This window comes from Halichoeres trimaculatus, unplaced genomic scaffold, assembly GCF_033239565.1.
Source record: "Halichoeres trimaculatus isolate MK-OKI-2021-1 unplaced genomic scaffold, fHalTri1.1 fHalTri1_scaffold_24, whole genome shotgun sequence".
Lineage (NCBI taxonomy): Eukaryota > Metazoa > Chordata > Actinopteri > Labriformes > Labridae > Halichoeres > Halichoeres trimaculatus.
The window spans coordinates 8,190,280-8,211,627 of NW_027437202.1; the positions used below are offsets into that span (position 1 = coordinate 8,190,280).

Genomic DNA, 21,348 nt, shown 5'->3' on the forward strand with positions numbered 1-21,348 from the left:
CTTTGGATATACATGGCATTAAAGGAGTCTGTTTCTGCTGCCATGAGTAAAAATAAAGGCCTGTAAATAAAATCTTAGACCTGTTTGTCATCCTGTTGGTTCAGTTAAAATTAAACAGAAAGGCAAAAGGAAAGCTATCAATTTTTGTTTTGTTTTTTGGAGACAAATTAAATCTAAATCAGATCACCTAGAAGAGTTTAAATCATTGTATATCACACCGCTGATTTGTGCATAGCCTGATTCTTGTCTGCAACAATGTGACATGTTCTTCTGCATGTGTCAGAAGATAATTGATTTTATGGTTTGGAAAAGGTCCTCCTTCTAAAAAAAGAGGGTGATGTTCCCAAGGAGGTTTTAATAGGCCTGCAGATCGATAGTGGAGCCTGTTCAATGCTGCGTTATGACAGGTAGACATATAAATGAATCAATAACAGAATTGGATAAAGATCTAATTTATTTTAATGGACATGATGATTGACAGGAAGGTTTTCTGAGTTCCTTTGATATTATTATATGTGTGAGTAAATGAATTAATGTGACAGCACCTGTTGTCTTGTTGAGCTCAGCGCCAGCAGAAACAGGTTGTTTTTTGGGGGGTCCTCATGCCTCATGAAGCCCTCCGGCTGGACCAGGTGGCATCGCAGGAGCATCAGGTATTTTTATCTGGAGAGCACAACTGGTGGGAGGCTCTGACTGCAGACTTTGATCTCTGCATCCATCCAGCTTCAATACAGCTTAACCCTTATCACCGCCAGCACAGAGACCGCCAGCATCAAGACAGATTTACTGGCAGGGACCCTGGTTACTTTCAACATGTAATCCAATACAGATGATGGCAGATTACTGATGATGAGAAAGATATTTACCTTTCAATTGGTCCTTTCCCATTAAACCATTGTTTAATGTGCTCTCCACAAAGTGCAATCAACACAGTCAAAAACAGATATCACTGACATTAGCTGTCAGTTTAAATTACAAACTATTACTCTTATTTCAAGTTAATTAGTTGCCTGCACCACAATTTTTATTCACTTTATGCTAAGGCAAGGCCACCAGTGTTATGGTCATCTGGCCGTCATATTAATAACTTTTTTAACTACTTTTATGCTTGGATTTTAAAATCTGTTGTGAACCCTTTTCTCTTTTTCTGATAATATTGTGTTTTATTGTATCTTAATTTTTTTAATCTGCTATTAATTGAATTTCAAATGTTGTCTTTAAATATGTTAATCTGTAAAGTACTTTGAATTGCTTTGCTGAAGTGAGTATATAAATAAACTTGTCTATAAGAGCAGCCTTCAAAAAGCTTTCAAACTTGGACTGAGCTGCACCATTACATACATTTAGTCATTACGTGTTTACAGAAAAAGATTTATAGGGACTGTTATGAATTCCTCCATGAGGAGGAAATGGCAGCATCTGGTGGCTGAGAGTTTGACTAGGGGTTTTGCTTCTTGTGAGGACTGATGTGTTAGTGGTAACACTGACTTCCTTGGATAACTGAGTTTTTACGCCCTCACTCTGCAGCCCCAGGTGTTCTGGTGCTCCTGTATCATGTCATCATTCACAGTTGGCGTTCATATTCTATAACTCTTGTGTCTGAGTACCAGTCATTTATGGGTTGATAGCTGGTGTAGATAATGTGCTTGTGTACTGCTTGTAGCGATACAGTGGTGCATAGACTACGTCGCTGCCGGCGTAAGTCCCTTTAAAGACAGACGCCGGCCGCTCATCTCGTCACCCACCTGTCCCGTCGACCCCGCCCTCACCAACTTGGTCACAGAAGACGCCGCCGCCGCTGGACGAAGGAAGTGGTGATAGCAGTTGAGCCTCAGACAAAAAGACCTCATAGACCCTAGGGAAGGTAGCTGCCGGCATTCCCATCGAAAAGTAGAGTTAGTAACGTATTGTAACCCCAGATTCTATGAATATATGCGCAGCCCTTTAAAGGCTAAGGCTCTGGTACACCGCAAGTCATCTCAAGATGAAAGGCGGTTTATGGAAGTAAATAGCTGTTCACACATATATGAGTTACCTAAGATGCGGACGTGATTGGGGCAACTGTATGTGGTGGGGCATAATGGCAGGAAAGAAATGTTTGGGACTGCACATGCTTCTAGACGTCTGTGCCTATATTCATAGAATCTGGGATTACTATGACGTAACCAACATGTTTCGATGAGAACGCCGGCAGCAATCTCCCCCAAGGTCAATGACGTCTTCTTCTCGGCTGCTCAACCACCACCTCCTCCTTCATCCTTTGGCGGCGTCTTCTGATACCAAGTCAATGTGGTTTGGGTCAACAGGACAGGTGAACGGCGAGATGAGCGGCCGTCTACTTTCTTCTCGAGGACTCATGCTGGCAGCGGCATAACCCAGGCTCATTGAAGACTGCTTCTCAGCTGCTGTCACCTCCTCCGCCGTCCAGCTGCGGCGACTTCTGTGACCAGGTCGAGGAGGGCGGGGTCGGCAGAACAGGTGTATAGCGTGCTGAGCGGCCTCCTTCTTTCTTCTCCGCTCCTCACTATGCTACAGGAATTCGCTCTTTAGTGAGGTAAAGGAATTGGCTTTTTAGTAAAGCGGCAGAATTTGCTCTTTAGGGAGAGGAATCTGCTCTTCAGGAAGGTGAAGATAACTTTACTAAGTTAAAATTACTAAGACTTCTGTGATCAGGAGAATGAAGGTGGGATCGCCGGGACAGGTGAGTGACGAAATGAGCGGCTGTCTTTTTTCTTCTACAGGACTTACACCGGCAGCTGATTCCACCCACGTTCCTGGACTCTTCTTCTCAGCTGATCAACTGCTGTCATCTACTCCTCCAGCGGCGGCGTCGTCTTTGAACTGGCAGATGAGGGTGGGGTCGACGAGCCAAGTGGATGACGAGATGAGCGGCCGCCGTCTACTTCTTTTCATAGGACTCATGTCGGCAATTACCTTCCCCTGTGTTCTTGAGGTCTTCTGCTCGGCTGCCTGGCTGCTATCACCTTCTCCTTCGTCCAGCGGCGGTGTCTTCTGTGACCAGGTCGAGGAGGGCGGGGTCGGCAGAACAGGTGTATGGCGTGCTGAGCGGCCTCCTTCTTTCTTCTCCGCTCCTCACTATGCTACAGGACTTTGCTCTTTAGTGAAGTAAAGGAATTGGCTTTTTAGTAAAGCGGCGGAACTTGCTCTCTAGGCAGAGGAATCTGCTCTTAAGTAAGGTGAAGACAAACTGACACAGACGTTCGATCAACGCGGCGTTTTATACCCATCTGTGCTGGCACTGTGGCGCGTGAGAAATTGTCAGCGCTGTGAGATGATGGCACGCGCACATATACGAATAATGCTGTATTGGGGATCCTGGCGGTTTTTTTCTTTGCTCTTCAGCTTTCGGACTCTAAAATTTACACCAAACAAACACAATTAGAGATGTTTCCACAAGCGTTTACGTTTTTAATCATTTATTTTATTTTTTATAATACTTTTGACAACATTAATCAAGGAGAAAAAAAATGAATTTTAGATTTCTAAATCCCTAAACTGAGTCTAAAGCCTTACTGTTTTTTCCCCTCAGATACAAGGCTTTTAAAACCCCAACTTCTGGATGTAGAGCCAGGGCTCTCAGTCATTGAGTGGGACACCTGTGATATTTCATAATGGGGAAAATGAAATATGTTTCTACAAAATCCTAAAGGTAAAGAGCTACAACTTGGAAAACAATAATATAATATAATATAATATAATATAATATAATATAATATAATATAATATAATATAATATAATATAATAATAAAATAAAATAATATAATATAATATAATATAATATAATATAATATAATATAATATAATATAATAATAAAATAAAATAATATAATGTAAAATAAAATAAAATAAAATAAAATAATAGAATAGAATGTACTTTTATTGAAGGAGGACATAATTTCCCACCGTGCTCCTCTGCTACCACCTAACACTGCTTAATGACTTCTTTAAATGTCAGCATGGAAGGAGGGGGGTGATTTACACCTCAGATTAAAATCTCATTAAAGAGAAAGTTGGAGTCTCCAATACCTGCAGGACTCCAGCACAAAACTCCTCTACACTCCTTAAAAAACAGCCGACTGAAGAAAAGACGAGTTTCACCAAAGTGAATGAGTCGTAGACACAAATATGAATTTCCTCCACTCCCTGTCTTGTCACAAACTCCCTCAGAGCATCAGAGAAGACGAGCCTCAGGGCGAGCTGTGATATTTCAGTGGCCTGCCCTTTACATCACCTCTAGCCTGAAACTCCTCCTCCTCTTCCCTCCTTCTTTCCTGTCTTTTGTCTTCCTGCTGTTACAGAAGAGGAAGAATCCCAAACACAGCAGAAGGATTTCATATTCCAATATCTAAAGTTCAAAGAGCGCCTGCAGTGTGTGATGTCCCTGTGACCTTTGACCCCAGAGGCCCTAAAGCTGTAGCTCATGTTCACTGGGTGGTGAATGCTGACATTTACTTCTATTCAAATTAACCTGATCGTCTGCCTCCCTCTGATATATGTGTGCATTAATTAGGAATATATGCATCCATTATGCGCTGTGATGTGACACATCTGTTTTCCTGCTGAACACCACCACCAACGCCACCTTGTGGACACCTGTGCGTGCTGACAGAAAGGGAACCCTGTTGGTATAACCCTTGAAACTAATTAGTGTGCTATATATCTGAATATATTCTTCCACTATAAGTTCAGTAACACTGAAAAAATGGAGATCTCTGTCTGAAACATGAACTTAACTTACTGATAAAACTCCAAAGCTCCCTCAGGTGTAAAAGGTATGATCTGTTCTCTCCTTTCTGCAGCCAGCAGGCTATCCGATGGAGTTCGGGCGCTATCTGCTGTTCAAAACAGGTAACTGCAACAAAAAATAAAGGTAAACCTGCAGATGCATGACTGTGATGACATGTTCAGCCCTAACACTGCAATCAAACAGCATAAAGTGACTGACACAGACTGCAGAAATGTTTTCAAGGACAAACAAAGATTTATTTCCTGTCAGAGGATCTCAACACCACAGCTCCTTACACAGAGCTCTCCTTGTGTCATGTAAGTGCAGATATCGACAGAAAACCACTCAAGGTTGATTCCACACGTTATTGATCACATGGTTACCTGTTAATCATACTGATGTATTGCATGCCGTAAGGACATGCTGAGTGTGCATTCTGCATGAAGCGCACTTTGTTATTGCAGAAGTTGTAGCTGTCAAACTGTTGAAAATGATTTCTTTTGTTGGATGCTTCTTTCACAGAGTTAGAAATTAACCCAGATAACTAACCTTATCTTCTTATACCTCATAAAAACATATCCTGGATGTTCAAAATCATGTTGTCTTACCCCTAAAAACAGATGAAATGTTTTGTTCAGGTGAAAATGATCAGAAATAGGTATGTCAAACCAACTTTTTGTTATTTCTTGTCTAGAAACATTTCTATCAAAAGCTGAAAACTCCTCTTGAACCTTCATTCTTGTGTGGTCTCATTGAAGAACACTCAAGAAACTGCTGCCAGGGACTAAATCATGAATTATTAATCTCATGTAAGAGAGCAAACTTCCTCTTCTCCAGGCAAACATTCATTCTTTATCCTAAATATTAATGCAGAAGTGGGTGATATGTGTTTGAAGTGGGCTGAACTTTGACCTGTAGGCGCTGTGTGAGGGGGCAGAGATGATGCCTCTGGTTGCAGGTTTCAGATTTCCTCGTGGGCTGTGTTTCTCGGCCCAAAAACTTGTAGCTTATTTATCTTCTGGTGTCCATCTAGTATTTTAAATTACCTTCAAAATAAAAGTACAAGCATCAAAAACGGCTTCCTGAAACACTCCTACAGATTTGGCTTTTGCAGACAAACTTAATCAAGATAAACACAGCGGGGTGACGCCATACTAGTCCATTTAGGCACTGCTGGCTCCACACGCAGGTGAACCGAGCTTTTTATTGCTTAAATATTTTACACTAAAGTGAAAATTCAAACTGAACAAAGAGAGTTTGTCTAAAGTTAGATAAAAGCATAATGTTGAATTGTAAGATCACAAATACTCCTAAAATGATTTTTAAAAAATGGCATAAACAGACCTCACAGATGATTCTATTAAATGATTTTAAACTATCTGTATGAAAACTTAGTGTTTATCATTATCATCTAAAGTTTAACTACTGTTTGATTTACACTCAAAATACTAAGACTTTGATTTGCTCTATGTACATATTCATCATAAATACATATAATACACTAGTTTTGGTGTTAGTAATGTACATCGCAGTATCAATCCGGAGATATTTACACTCGAGGCAAAGTTAAACAAAGATTTGAAGCAAAATAGTGAAGAAAAACTTCTGAACTGATTAAGTGAAGACAGAGTTTGGTTGTCATGCTGGTAAATATTCACAACTGGTGTCAAAATAAAGAAGAAAAGATGAAGTAAAGTGTGTGTGTGTGTGTGTGATTCTGGCTGACTTCCTGTTCTGCTGCAGGTACAGTCCTCAACCACTCGAGGGCAGCAGTCCTGCATTAGTTCTCATATTTAACACCAGCTAGCCTCTCTCCAGGGATAGAAATGCTCCGTTTGTCACTTTAATCCTGTCGAGAAGGTCCTCAGGTAACCGCTTCACCTGTCACGTCATGTTCAGGCTCATAAAAATAAACTCAGCAGTCAGACCCTGATGATGCTGATGGAGGAGGAGGCTCTGTGCATCTGAAACACACACACACACACACACACACACACACACACACACACAGTTATTCATAAACACATGAGTCATAAACAGGGTCAGATAAATGCACCTCAGACGGAGTGTGGGCTGGATTCACATGCACAGACACATGCCTCGTTACCGTTCATAAACAGGTGTCAGTCAATTATTAACCAATCAATGAGCTGACATTTACTGCACGTTTCTGATTACTCCCACAGGGCTTTGCTGGATTCTTATACAATAACATCCAGGTCTGAGTTGTTTTTTTCTATATAAAGACTAAAAATGATAAATATAATCTCACAGATGTGATATTTCTTCCTAGTCAGGTATCCGGGAGTTAAATAAGTCATGTTTTGCAGATGTTCTCCTGTTGTTTTGAACTTTTTCTCTGCCCTCAAGCTCCCAAACAACTCGCTTTTAATGGATTGAGCCTCCAAACCATCAACATGCATCCTCAGCACAGAGTCTAAGCACCATCGCTGTTTTATACCCATTATTTTTTAATCCATCATTGTCCACAGGCAGCTTGGATCAGGTCCAAACTCTAGTTTTTAATCTCTTAAGTCATTATAAACTTAGGCTGTGCTGTCGAACTTTATTAAGCTGTGTTAAAAATCGAGAGACAACGTGGAATTTGTGTCTTTCTGCCATTGTTTTTATCACTTCAAGGAGAAAAATCTAACAATGTTTTTTTAATGTTTGTGTATGTACGGTATGTGTATGAATGTTTTGGGTTACACAAGTTCACTATTTCATCCTCCAAACAGTGTCTGAAGCTCCTCTGCTCGTTTTATATTTAGCCGTGATGGCAGCAGCTCTAGTTGCTAGGAGATCCCTGATGAAACTACAAAGGCTCTACTGAAGAAACTACACACTCCTGCCTGACGAGACTGATGCAGAAAATGGAGACACATGCTGCAGTGGTGTGATGAAGTTAAAGGAGGTTTCAGAGTCACCCTGCTGCTGCGGACGGCTCCATTGTGGTAGATGGGCGAGCTTCCGGCTGAGGCGTTGTAGTAGTAGGAGGTGGAGCGCACCAGTGGTCGCTTGCTTTTCTCCTTGGTGCTGCTGGAGTCGTTGTCTTTGATGATGTCGTACTGCCGGCAGAAGAGGGCGATGACGGCTGAGGTGGAGAAAGGGGACACGTTAGAGTCACAATAAAAGGGCAGAGGGTATCTATAGCTTCAGATGAAGAAACCTGCCTCTTTATGTCTCTACAAACCACATGAAGCAGCAACTTTCAGTCTGTTCATGGGGCAGGTACCAGAGAGAAAATGAAGTGCTCCAGCTGCTCTGATTAAATCAGAAACATTCACCAAACACTTGAGAAAAATCCTGTTTTCTGAATGAAGGAGATGCAGCGGCTCAGCTGCTCTCCACGGGAGCCAGTAGTTTCAGCAGTTTCCTAATTGTCTCTTAATTCACCGCGCAGCCAGCCTGTTTCAGATGCATCCTCTGATATCCATGAAGCAAACACTGCAGCGTGCTGTAGATCAGAATGAGCTTCACGTCCAAACAACTGCAAAGTCCTCATGATACTAAACCCCAAACTAAACCGCATCAAAGCACACAATCTCTGTGAGTTTACTTCCTGAAGTTGCCTAAATAAAGAGCTTTGGAAAGGAGTGTGTAATCTGAGGGTGTAACTTTGTGCAGAATATTTTTAAAACATGCTATTTTTTCCTGGAGGAGCAGAAGAAATAATCCTGTGACTTCTGAAGATAAACAGTTTAATCCCCACGTGGATTAGCTGGAAAATGACACAGAGCTGATTTTTCTGAGCTCATTGAAAGTCCAGTTTTTAGAGACAAACCAGACAGCAGCACCCGATCTCATGGACCATGATGCATCACTGTGGAATAAATGAACTGACAGCAAATAAAGAGTCCCAGAATAGGATTCATGGACATTCACACTCCCACACACTCACACACGGGTCTGACCTGCCCACAGCAGCAGCACGGTGGTGATAATGAGGAGCTCTCCTGTCTGGAGGTGAGGACTCATCCCCAGACCCTCCATCGCTGGTTCATCTGAGGATGAAAACACAAAACCTCTGTAAAGCTTTGTGCAAAACAACATTGTATTTCTGAGGTAACAAATCCCTGATGTGGTGCCGCCTGTTTTCGTTTTGTCAAAGAGAGAAGTCTAACTTTCTCCTTTGTGTGCGTGTGTGTGTTTATTTACGGTGGTCCAGGACTCCAGCAGGATAATGGTCTGTCTTCTCCAGAGTCCTGAAGTGGACAGCCCGGCTGGGCTGGCTGTCCCCGTTCGGCCCCACAGACTGCACCTAAAGAGAAGAATCGTGGAGCTAAGATGGATCTGCACTCAGACCCCAAATGAGACTTCTAAACACTGAGTACATCCCAGAGAATGGCATTATGTAACAATGACAAGGAGCTGGCTCACAGAGGGGATATTTAGCCAGCAAATGGTGCTTGGGTTTCTGGCTGGGATCCTGAATGATCGTTAGAGGACGGAGTTAAGAAGCAGAAGATGAACGAGGGAATACAGATGTGAGCTGAGGACTCATCCTGCGACCTTCTTTGGGACGTTTTGCAGTGAAAACCCACTTCAAAATGACTGCAGGAAATAAATAAGCTTGATGTTTATCTTGTTTAAACAGAGCAGCGAGATATTTCCAGCAGCGACAGCGGAGTCTGATAACAGAAAGTATTAAGTTTAACAATCATACAGAGAGAGGAATCCATCACAGCAGCACTATTAGATCCACCAGAGGTCTCAGACGCCGCTGTTCACGCCTACACACAGAATACAACAAGAGGAAATCATTTGGCTTTGAATTAATCTAAAAGTATCCAAAGGACATTTGTAATTCAAAAGTTTCAAGTTGGATCCCTGCAAACTGTCAGCAAAAACTCCAAATCCACCAAACCCAGAAGATGAAAGGTCAGTTTTTGAACTCTTTGTCCAGGTCAGAGGTGAAAAGGTCTGAGTTTCCCTTGGAGGCTGCTGCAAGTCATCCTCTGAACAAAGCAGGAAAAAAGTCCTTGAATTAATCTTAAAGAAGCCAAAGTTTCATCTCTTTGTTGAGTTTGATCTCCGCAGACTGCAGCACAGGCTCCGTACCCTCACTTTGCATACCAAACTGTGCAGGAAAAGTTCAGCTTTCTCCTCTGCAGCAAGGTGAGAGGCTATAAAGTTGAAGGTTGAAGTCTTTAAACTAGGATGCCTCGTATGAGTAGGTGCCATTTAATCTGCTGTGAGAAACTGGACTGAATGTGTCCCTCCAACATCTGATCTCTGCAAACTGTCAGCACAATCTTTAATCTATCTGCCCCCTCTGGATGAGACTGTCCACCAAACTCCAAAGAAGAAATTCACAGCTCCTCTCCTCTGCATCAATGTCAGAGGTGAAAAAGTCAGAGTTTTCCGAGCTCCCGGTGTTGGCGAGGCTTCAGTGCTCGCGCTCGCTCGATGACTCCCCTGCAGGACATCCTCCTGCTGACGAGCGTATTTAACCGAGTCCTCCAGCTGAAGGACAATCTGTGTCAGTCTATTAAGCCATAATGGATTATAAAATGTTTAATAGAGTCATGATAATGGAGTCACATTAGATCCTCCTCCTTCAGAGAGTTTGTGCAGCGTCTGATTAAAGAAATTCAACAAAGAACTGTACCGAAGGAGGGAGTTAATTACTCACTTAGGGGAGGTCAATAAGAAAACGAGTTCATTTCTTAAAAGCACTTTAAAATTAACGAAGCTTTCCAATTCAAGCTGCGCATACGACATTTACAGACTTTTTTAGAAGCGTCCAGAGACGGTTTCTTCTCGTAGGCTACTGGCTTCCTCCAAAGCTCGTAACTTCATCTCCTGTGATCAACGGACAGTCAAAGCCTTTGTAAGTATAAATCAATCTTTAAAAGCTAATTTTTTGCTCTCTGCAAGAGAAAAACTCAATCAAGCATTTATTAAAATCTCCAAGGAGGCTGCAGTAAAGCAGTAAAGGTTGGGACTAATGGCTCTGATTGCGTTTCATCAATTGTTTGCCTTGTGTTTAATTAGCAGTTATTAAAAACAGCATTTGGAGGGCCAGATGGTGAATAATTCCCCTCATTATTACTTTGTGTTGTCTTAATAAGAGCCTGAGTGATGTGGGGACTGCAAACAGACGGTGACCGGAGCGGGAAAGTTTCTCAGGGACTATTTTCAGCGTGTAAAGTTTATCAGGTCAAGCATTAAAAAAAGCTTGAAGCATGTTAGTGTGTGTGTGTTTTTGTGTCTCACCTGGACGCTGTAGTGTGTGTCCTCGTCCAGGTCCCATAGCACACACCAGCGGCTTGATGTGTTCACCTCACGGATGGAGCGCTGCATCAAACCATCCTGCCTCTGAGAGGAAAACACAAAACTTTAAACCAAGCTCAAAATCATGAGGTGATACCTTTATTTTGGAGTTAATTCAAGACTAAAAGCCAAAGTTTTGCTGCTTGTAAACTGAAAAAGTTATACTGAGGAGTTTCTCTAATCCATAAAAGTGTTAGCAGCACTAACAACTTTTCCTCCCTGGACTGAACTCCTCGCTCCAGCCTGTGGTGGGCGTTAAAGTCTAGTCGAGAGTGACACACAAGTTTCCCGGCACATAAAGTGGCTGTAAAGCACTAAAAGCTAAAGAGGAGTCAATAAATAAAATTGCTGGCAGGACGCTCGAGGCGGTCCAGATGTCTGAATCACCAGAGACTCAGCAGAGTCAAAGCAGAGTCTAACCCTCCTCTGGCAGCTCTGAGAGCGACGTGGATCAGAGATGAAAGATTTATTGTCCCAAAACACAAAAAGGCCACAATGGACGGTTTCTTTGTGCAGTTGAAAGGGATGGTAATCAGGGTTTTCAATCAAACTAGGTGACTCAGCTGTGATTACGCAAGATTCTGGACCAAAAAAGTAAAAATCCATCACTTTTAAACAGACTGGCCAAACAGAGCTTCAGCCAGAAAGACAAAAAAACACCTGATTCGTGCAAAAAGGCAAGACTTTAGTGACTTCGATTTGTAACGATGCATCTGTTAGCTGGAGTTTAAGATGTATTTTTGCACATGGATGTCAGCTTGTAGCACCTGCTTTCTTAAAGTTTTCCTGTGCAGAAAAAAATACTGTTTACCCTTTACAGCACGGTGAAGAAAGAAAATAAAAGGTCACCCAGAATCTTCCGTCCTCTTTGATACATTTAGCCTTTAGCTTGGTTCAACAGGCATTTTTTAAAAGGTTATAACCTCAGTGAAATGTGTTTTCATTGCAGACTGACCTTTGATCCTGCAGGTGAAGATAAAGTTTAGTCTGATAATTATTTTTAGGTTGAGAAAGGAGTCAACAGCTTTATATTGTTCTGCAGAAAGGTGCAGCAAACAAACAATCTGCTGTTTTCTTCTTTCTCTGCAGGTTAAGGAAACATCAAGAGACGCCCACAGATTAGAGGAGACTATCTGCAGGAGCAGTGCAGATTTATTTGATTAACGTCCGCCCACGTATACGCGTCAATCATCTCTTTACCTTCTGTGCAGGGTTTAAGAAGCAGAGCAAGGTTTATTGAGAGTTTGTGCGTTTCTAAAATAAAACCTCACACTGGGTTACCTCCCGTGCGCATGAGTTTGAAAGCTGTGTTGCGTAACGTGTGAATCTCTGCAGGCGGAGGAGATCTTGCCGTGGTGGGATTTGGAACAACTTCAGATGAGTGAAGGAGGTCTTTGTCTGAGCAGATTCCCTCATCCCACTTCTCCTTCACAAAACCTGAGACTCACTTTGTCACGGAAAGATAATTCACATGAAATAATCTCCTGCAGCAGCTGGTTTGTGCATCCAAATGGAAACTAAAATGGTCATTTGCGTCTTTTTGGGGCCTCAAAGAAATCCTGGAAGTATAGATTTTCATACTTGTGTCTTTTTACAAGCAGAAAATAAGATACCTGCTACATCTACCTGCTTCACCTGCCATACTAGCTTTCTTTTTTGCATAAGTACAGTGTGAGGTTATGACAGGAGATGTTTTACACTCCCATCCTCTGTTTTCTGTTAAAATGCCAAGAGGTTGATGGATTATGAGTCAGAAGAGAGGCGACTTTAAAAAGATAAATAAATAAAAAACAGAGTCGTTTGGCAGCTCCGCCGCCGTGGATGTCTCTCCTGCGAGACGGGACCCAGCCAAATAATTTCCACTAATGGAGACGACTCCCACTCGGAGCTCGTCTGATGTCTGATTCTGCTTTATGCCAGAACGGTGGGAGGTAAAAACTGATTAGGATGAACCAAGCTGAGTGAGCAGGCGGCGTTACAGGAGACGTGAGACGAGCATAATGAGGTGATTTATTAGCAGAATTAAACGAGAGAAGTCTGGTCGTTTACAACCCGGGGTCCATGTATCCTCCTGGGGGCTCTTCTGAAGATGCTGAGAGCATATTTGAAAAGATTTTATGGTAGCATTGTGGCTAAATATCCAAAGAGTGAGTCAGCTGTTAGCTGTGATTTCAAGGAAAGAAAACACGGAGGGAGGTTTGGGCTTAAAGTGATGGAGAAGTAGTTCAAATAAAAGTTAATCAAAGCACCAGTTTTTGGAAAATGAAACTAAAAACAAAGACTAAAATATTTTTCAGCATATGGAGTTCATAATAAAAAGTTTATAGCAGTGAGAGCTGAGAGAAAAGGCACTAAAAGAAATTAGTTGCTACTTCAGCACCACGGTCAGCGCCACAGATTTCCAACACACTGCTCAGTCATCGTCTCCGACAAACCTCAGTCACATTTTAACAGCCTTCAGCTTTGTTTTTTAATAAAGATATTAAAATCCTGCTCCACCCAATGCTCCCTCTAATATTCCAATCTCTGCTCCACCATTTCTTCTTCTGCTAATTGTCTTCTTCTTCTTCCTAATTGGACACTTCCAGAGCCCCTGCTCCTCTTAAGGCTGGGAACTTTTGTAACAAGGACAAAAAAAGTAATCAAGTCGTGACCTGAACAAGCTTCTCAACAAGTTTAAGAGAAACTCCCCTGACATTTCCAAACTTTTAGAGGAGACGCCTCTCGTGACCGGAGTCCTGCCCTCCTGAATGACGCAGCGTTTTAGAGAATCCCCCGTGGATCACAGGAGGACAAAATAACAGAAAACAGTCCTCTCCCCGGGAGATAAAAACAATCACAAGAAATACATAATTCAGCTTCGGAGGGGCTGTTTTTGAGCCCCGAGCGTGGCAGCAATTCAAGTTTTCTGGGCAGAGGCTTCATAATTTATATCCCTTCAATTTGTATCCCTGAAAAATTAATTGGCCTTCAACCAAACGAGCGCGCAGGCGGGAAGAGGTTCAGATCAGGCGAGGTTTGACGTGTGACGGATTGGCTTCATTTAATGAGCAGTCTGACAAATTATTTTTCAAGCTTTTTAAGGATTAAACCAATTAAGAGAGATCAATCTGGAGCTGCAGGCATAAAAACACACACACACACACACACTCATTCAGAGATAATACACAGACTTTAATGCCCTACCTGCTGTGAGATGGCGTATCCGATGACAGTGTCACCCTGAGGGACGTTCCAGGTCACCATGGCCGAGTGTGCCCTCAGCTGGGTCACTGACACGTTCACAGGGGCCGCCGGCACAGCTATGGACACACACACACACACAGGGACACACACTTTTAGTATCAGCACTGAGAACAAGATAAAGTTGCAACTCCACTCTGTTCAGCTAATACTCATTTATCTGCTTCCTGTTTTGTTTCCTCCAGGGGAAAAATTCAATAAAGAAATGTCAGAAAGGAAAATGAGAGGACAACATTTAGCACATGTCGAGGAGGTAATAAACCAATCTCTGCCGTCCTCTGAATGTCCCGCTCTATCTGGACACACACAGTCACACTCCATCATGTGTGTTGTCTGTTTTCATCAGACGCCTGTCCTCGCCGTCCTTCAGCAGGACGCTGGCGAGGACGATTTCCACGTCCACCCTGCTGCTGTGAATCACCGAACTGAGGTGTCAGCTAAACGGCTCAAATGTAAATGTATAATCACTCACACACTCACTTACACACACATATTAAAGCTGGTGTTAATGAATCTCTGGAGGAAGATTGAAACTAATGGGAAGTATCTGCTAAGAGGGGGATTTTTTTTAAGGTGCTAAATCACCAGTGGAAGGACGAGACCTCTGAAGAGACGGAGGAGAAGAGGAGTGAGTTTCCTGTGGTTTTATTATTTCCTGAAGAAGGGAAGAAAGAAAAACTTGTTACATAGCAACAATACAAGAGAGAGAAAACAGAAAAACAGGACATTAAGGAGCGAAAGAAGGAGAGAAAGAAGGAGACAAATAAATCCAAAGACAACAAAAAGATGGAGAAAACATGCAGGAAAATAAAAAGAAATACAAGCACCTGGAGAAAAAAGAAGGGATCATAAACCTTCACTGACAGAAAGAAACATACAGACAAAATAACGTGAGCAAGAATTCAGACACAGCAGGAGTGGTTTGGAAATGGACAGATCAGATTTATGATTATAACCTTTGACAGGAAAAAGAAATAACACTAATTATGTTGTTACAGTGTCACCTGTCAGTGGGAGGGATCTGTCAGCCAGAAGGTAAACCGCTGACAGGAGCATGGATGGCAAAGAGTTGCTAAAGTGCATTCAAAGTTCAGGTTTCCTTTAAGGTTTCTTTTACTTCTAATCCTTTGTTCTCCTTTTTTAAAACTCCCACAGCAGCTTTGGTTCGTTTTTTTGGTCTGCTGTTGTATAGATTGACCAAGAAGTGCTCCTGAATCCACAGCAGCATCACCTCCTCTGTGCGGTGAACACAAAGCTCACGGCTCATTTCCAGGCGGCTGGAGGCGGCAGCTCTAACGCCAACCCTCCAAACAGGCCAGAAGAAACAAATTCAGCCTAAAAGCATCCAATCTAGCTCCGTGGAGAAAAACCATGAATGTCAAACCATGTCTCAGGCTAACAAGCTAACCGCAGCTCATTGTGCAAACCTTCAGCACTCCTGCCAACAACTGTTTCAGCGCCTTTACAGGAAAAACCCACTTCACTCCTTCCACATTGTGATCTGTGACAGAGTCCAGCAGGTCTTCAATCTGCCCTGTCTGCTTCAGTTTGTCACCCTACATTTCCCAGCATGCCCTCTGACAGCGAGGGCGTACGAACCTGTTGCACTCAGCATGAGTGGGAGGACTGAATGAAAGCAGCGAGAGCTGAGAAAGTGGGAGTTTTTCAAGTCGAGAAAAAGCAGCATGTGTGGCTGCAGTGCATGCTGGTCTATTTCCTGACTCTGTGGGCGTAGGAACTGGCTGCTGCGTCTGTTCTGTGACTAAATCCTCGCTGTATAATTATTAAACATCCGTGATAAACAGCCACTGCAGAACAACACTCTGGATGTCTGATTGTGAGGAAATGACTCAGGACACGGTGTTAACAGCTGCATCGCTCACATTTCTGAGCCACTTTGTCAGATTAGGATCAGGGTTTGGAGTCGGGAAGTTTGTAGACACCCAAACATTACAACAACACGTGTTTATTACTCTGCGTTTTTATGCACATTCATGTTTGCACACTTGGGGAAGTCGAACATCCACTCATGACTTTTAAGGAGATGTTTTCAGAGGCGGCGTTCAGTAATTCAAACATATGTACATATATTAGAGACAAGCAGAAAAATCTCAGCCTCCACCACCTACACACACACACACACACACATACACACAGACCCAGACAGAAACCACACTGAGAGCATGTTCCCCTGTCACCGCCAATGACAGCAACTTCTCCCCCCCCAACTCCAGCACGTCACGGCTGCTAAATCCTGAAACCACTCTCATCTGCCAGAGCACACACGCCGAACAGACTCCTGCGGTTACATTATACACACCGAGAAAAGAGTCAGGGGGGAGTCGAGGATGAAGAGGAGGACAGGAATATGACAGGACAGGGGATGAATGAGTCAGAGGAAAAAATAAAAAAAGATGAAGAGAGAGCAATTATCTCGGGCAGGAATCACGAGATGGGAGAGTGAATTTTCAATCTTGTGGTTCGGAGGGAGGAGAAAAGACGAGACGAAGGGCAAAGTGAGACGGATGGACGGAGCAGAGGGAGAAAAAGATCAATGTTAGAAAAAGAAGGAGCGAAAGAGAGGAGGTAAAACAAGGAGGAGGAGGAGGAGGATGTAGATATTGATTAAATCATGAAATATAGCAGCTCAGGTGAACATGTGAGAGCACACACACACTCCAGCTAAAACACACACAGCACCCTGGATGCCCTTGTTTGTCCTTCATGATTTCAGATGGTTTGTTCGGATTAATTTTTCATGCCTGTTCATAATTTTTTAAACATTTCAGGAAGCATTCAGCTCCTCTTTCAGGTCTGTTTGCCCTTGATGAATCTGAAAAACCTCTTTTCCTAAATGAGCTTCAACCTCAAGCTTTCACTCACAGAATAAAAGATTTTGAAAATAAAAACACAAGTGTCTATTTCGTCTTTCTGTCACAGCAAGGAACAATGTTCCCAACGCCAAAGGTCTCCCTTCACCGAGCTGTGTCAAGCAATCAGCCAATCACAGGGTAGAGATTCTGAGCTGGCACCTGGGGTGTTGTGTTTACAGAAGATTTCGCTCGTTTGTCTCGCTTTAACTGTCCTGCAGACATCTGGAAAAACACACCACACACAGTTTGATCCTTCCACACAATGCTCCTTTCAGTGCCTGCACAAAGGGGCCGATAAAAGCATCCAGGAGATGTACTTTTCTTATCAAACCCAACCTGCAGCCCCTCACAACCCAACAATGAGCGTGTGTGAGCGTGTGTGAAAAACAACAACAGCGGCAACAGGCCCCGTGACAGCGTGTTTACATCGTTTCTCACCGAGAGGAGTATTCAGTGACGTACGACCCCGAGTGGACAGTCGATCATAAATCACTGCAGAGAAACAGTCTGCTGATACACTCAGACAGAATAATCTGGCTAATGGCTCCACACCACTCACTGAGCCTCTGCTCTGTGTGTCTGTGTGTGTGTGTGTGTGTGTGAGTGTGTGTGTGTGCTGGAGATACAGTTACAACCTGTGAATGCTGATTAAGATTAAGTCTTACATAAGAGCAATAACCCTCTGATTCTTACAGATGGTTGCACGTCTTGCAGACACATTTTCTATCTCTGAGACGTTTTGTCTCCTGTGTGGTCACTTTAAAAACAAATCTTTCTTTTTTTTTAGCTCTTTCTTGTATTTGTAAGTTCAGTTGAGACTCTTTTGGGGTTTTGTGGTTTGCTTCAGCTGACATTTCCTGTTTTTTCTTGGAGAAACTGTGACAGTCTGTGCTCACAGAGGCTCTGGGTAGGAGCTCTTTTCAGCCACAGATGAAGTCTCTGTAAGGAAACTGGAGATAAGTTTAAAAAAGAAAAAGAGTCATAACTTTACAGATACACTTTTAAATGTTGAACTTTCTCTGGGTCAGCTGAAACTTGCTTAGCATTTTCTGATTAATGAGCACATTATGCAAAAATAGTTTTGAACTGCGCCCAAATGTCAGCAATTAGAGGAGAATTTAAATTCGCCCTCGAACGGACAAATAAAGTCAAGTCCCACAAGAAACTGTGGGAGAGCTCAGTGAGTTTATGTGCAGCAGCAGAGCAGTGATGCTTAAAAACCAAGAATAAAGTGCAAGAAAACAAAGACACGGGCTCATCGAGATCTTCTGTGAGAGCCAAAGCCAACAGAGAGAATAAATAATCAACACTGAGCGGAGCAGCGATGGGAACCAGTAGAGGAATCGTCCTGCATGAATAAAGAAGCACGCTGACCCTTTCTGAATAAAAACCTCCTGGGGTCGTAGGCGGTGCATCTTTGACATCCCTGATGAGCTGCTAAGCTCCAGCTTCCTGCTTTGAAATCCTCTCCAAAAAACACTTTTGGATTTTTGGGTCGAAAAATAAACCGCCTGCCAAATCTCCACCTGGGAACTGAGACGTTCAACAAAACCTGGAGACGGATTACAAATCTGACAAACTCTATCCTCTTAAACATGAGGACTCATTTCTGATTCCTGTTACAAATACACATCATGAATATTCTCAACGCTTGTTTAACTTAGTTAGCTATTCCTCCAGCATTTGACCTGACTGCAGTGTCATGCTGTGTCCTCTGTGAAAGACTCAACAGGTAGCAAAGACTGTTACTGTGTTTACATCTCACTTCTGAGCTGCTGGAATAATCTGGAGTCAAATATGTGCCACAAAAGCCAGTGCAAAGACAGTTAGGGTGGAGGAATCAGGATTTTGAAGGTGCAAAACACTAAATATGCAAACTGCCAGGTGTTAATGCGCATCAATACTCTGTAACAAGACAAATGGGTATCCTTGCACATCAATAATGATGACAATGTCAAAATGTTGCACTGAAAATACAGTTCCTGAGACCTGGATTCAGAATAATTCCATAAAAAGTGGAAAAACCTGCAATCAGTGCAAATCAAATGATAAAAATGTTTTGAAAGACTCCACGCTACAAACTTGTTTCCTCTTGGCAAGGTCATTTGTAGCTCCAGGATTCAGCTGCTGACCTAAAAAAAACATCCTCTGGAATCGAATATGGCTGAGAAGTAAATAAATCTGTGCTAAAACTTGTTTTCCTTGCCTTTGGTAACATTTTCTGGTGATTTATCTTCTGTTCTGACACTGATCCGGCTGTTTTCCCCATGAATGAAAATCCTTGTTTCACCCTGAGGCAGGGAGCAGCAGGACGCAGCCCGACAGATACGAGCTCTGGAGCAGAGGAGGTGAAGGCCAAAGTGGGGGGGAATAAGAGGCACATTCATGGGGCGAATCAATAGAGAGGCTCGTAAACGCGGATTAGCTGCCTGTTGGTGATCAGCCAAAGAGGACAGCGTTGATTTGGTTTCATTTGCAGAAGCTGTAGCTCTGATTTTACCATTGCAGAAAGATAAAGGGAGCAGGAATGTGAGCGGTGGAGGGATGATTTAAGTGCCTGCTGCAGCTAATTAAAGAGACCTGAGAGCGGGGGAGAGATCGCTCTGAAATTCCAATCCCAGGATAAACATTAAATTAAGCTTTTGACAGGTTTATAACAGCTGTTTGTCTGGTTAAATTATGAGCAGTAAACACGATGCAGCAACCCCCAACACTCACCCCGCGTCAAACAGGCGGAGCGGCGTGTTCATGGAAAGCTGTGCTGCTGTCAGGGACAAGATGCTCTCCATTATATGCATTCACATCACAATATGGTGCATTAATTTACTGATATCAACGGGGATCTCTAAACATCCAGTTTTCATACCTGTTTTCCAAACTCTCACCTCATTCTCACTCTTTAATCTAAGGTTTGTGACATTTTTAAGTCTTTTTTTGGAAGTTTTCTCTCAATTTAGACATGTGTTTCTGAAAATTTAACCTGATTTAGATTGTATTTGTAAGAATTTTACAATCACCTCAAGTATTTGTGCACTGTGAGAGTTTGAAGTGCACAAGCAAGCGAGGAGGAAGGTAATCAATACAGCAGACATTGGGATCGTGGCATTGAAAATAATCTGAATTTTGCACTTTTTGCACAAAGTGAAGCTTTAATTTTTTATTTTTATTTTTTGGTTGGTGGGGGATCTAAAATTTTGAGCAGCTAGGTAAAGAAAGTGTTTGCAGAGGAAAATAAAACCAAATCTTTATCAGATTTATCCACAGATTCACTATAAGAATTATTATAAACTTCATTCTAACTCACTAAAATCACATTTTTAGCAAAAAGTGAAACCTAAAGAGTCACAGAGACACTCACTTGCTCCCACCAGCTCCGGTGTCAGCCAGCAGGCCAGCAGCAGCAGGAGGAGCCCCGCGTCCAGGTGAAGAGACGCGGTCATCACCTTCTCTGCCTCCGCACACCCCTGCCTCTTCATCACCCCGTCTTCTCTTCTTCTTCCTCCTCCTTTTAACTTCACCTGGTCTAAACTCGAAGTTTCCCCACCTGCAGGGTCACCACTGTCTCCACATCATGTCCATCTCCGCCACCGTCCTCTCGCTCCGTCTGCGCCGCGGGTTTGCGCCCCAACTTGCACAAAGTAGGTCAGTAGGTATGCGGATTAGGAGTCAAATACCCTGGATTCCTTCTCCTTCGTCTCCTCCTGGGTGTCAGCAGGGACGCGCTTGCAGCAGAGGCGGAATAATCCGGGAGAAGCTAACAGGTTGTCCTCGGCTTCCCGTGCGTCTGGTGGATTCAATTTTGCGTCAAATCGCCGCTTTACGGAGCAGAAATTCGCCTTTTCGCAGCAGGTAGAGGTCGCAGGAGGTTTCAGCACCACGGACAGGGCTCTTACAGGTTCAGCTGTTATTTAAGACAGAAAAAAAAAAAAATCTGCGTTTTTTACTTGATTTCAATGAATGTTGCACCTTTCACTCTCTTAAATGCGCTGCACCAGCTTCTCCAGCTGCTTTAATCTGACAGATTATACGAACCAGCCTCAGAAAATATGTCTGCAGGAGATTCGTGGGAACTCCTCCACCTTGCCACACAAACACTCGCATTTCCACGCATGAACACTGCACGAGGCACGCACGAGACTGACGTTAAAATGCTCCCACTTTACCGAGCGTGGAGGAGGAGGAAGAGGAGGAGGAGGAGGGAGGGAGAG

At 43.0% G+C, this 21,348-nt stretch overlaps 1 protein-coding gene across 2 annotated transcripts; it reads right to left on the reverse strand.

Annotated features, from left to right (window-relative positions):
• Window positions 1-4,981: 4,981 nt before the first annotated feature.
• Window positions 4,982-21,299, reverse strand: LOC141786062 (fibronectin type III domain-containing protein 4-like). Of its 2 annotated transcripts, XM_074664770.1 has the most exons (8): window positions 21,173-21,299; window positions 20,499-21,041; window positions 14,211-14,326; window positions 10,968-11,069; window positions 8,907-9,009; window positions 8,663-8,752; window positions 7,676-7,842; window positions 4,982-6,712 (listed from the first exon to the last, which is right to left on the reverse strand). In XM_074664770.1, exons 2-8 carry the CDS (start codon window positions 20,614-20,616, stop codon window positions 6,671-6,673), a joined length of 738 nt encoding a protein of 245 aa, XP_074520871.1. In that variant the 5' UTR covers window positions 20,617-21,041; window positions 21,173-21,299; the 3' UTR covers window positions 4,982-6,670. The 2 variants fall into 2 exon arrangements, with proteins under 2 accessions (XP_074520871.1, XP_074520870.1); XM_074664769.1 differs by having other exon boundaries at window positions 20,499-21,275.
• Between the last annotated feature and the right edge of the window lie 49 nt (window positions 21,300-21,348).

What these genes read in the sequence shown, in the direction of transcription:
- LOC141786062 (XM_074664770.1), bottom strand. Translation starts at nt 20,616, where the DNA reads ATGAAGAGGCAGGGGTGTGCGGAGGCAGAGAAGGTGATGACCGCGTCT. An exon ending in ACACACACTACAGCGTCCAG is followed by an intron (nt 9,010 to 10,967) that starts GTGAGACACAAA and finishes TCTTCTCTTTAG; the next exon opens with GTGCAGTCTGTGGGGCCGAA. An exon ending in CGTGCTGCTGCTGTGGGCAG is followed by an intron (nt 7,843 to 8,662) that starts GTCAGACCCGTG and finishes TCTCCACCTCAG; the next exon opens with CCGTCATCGCCCTCTTCTGC.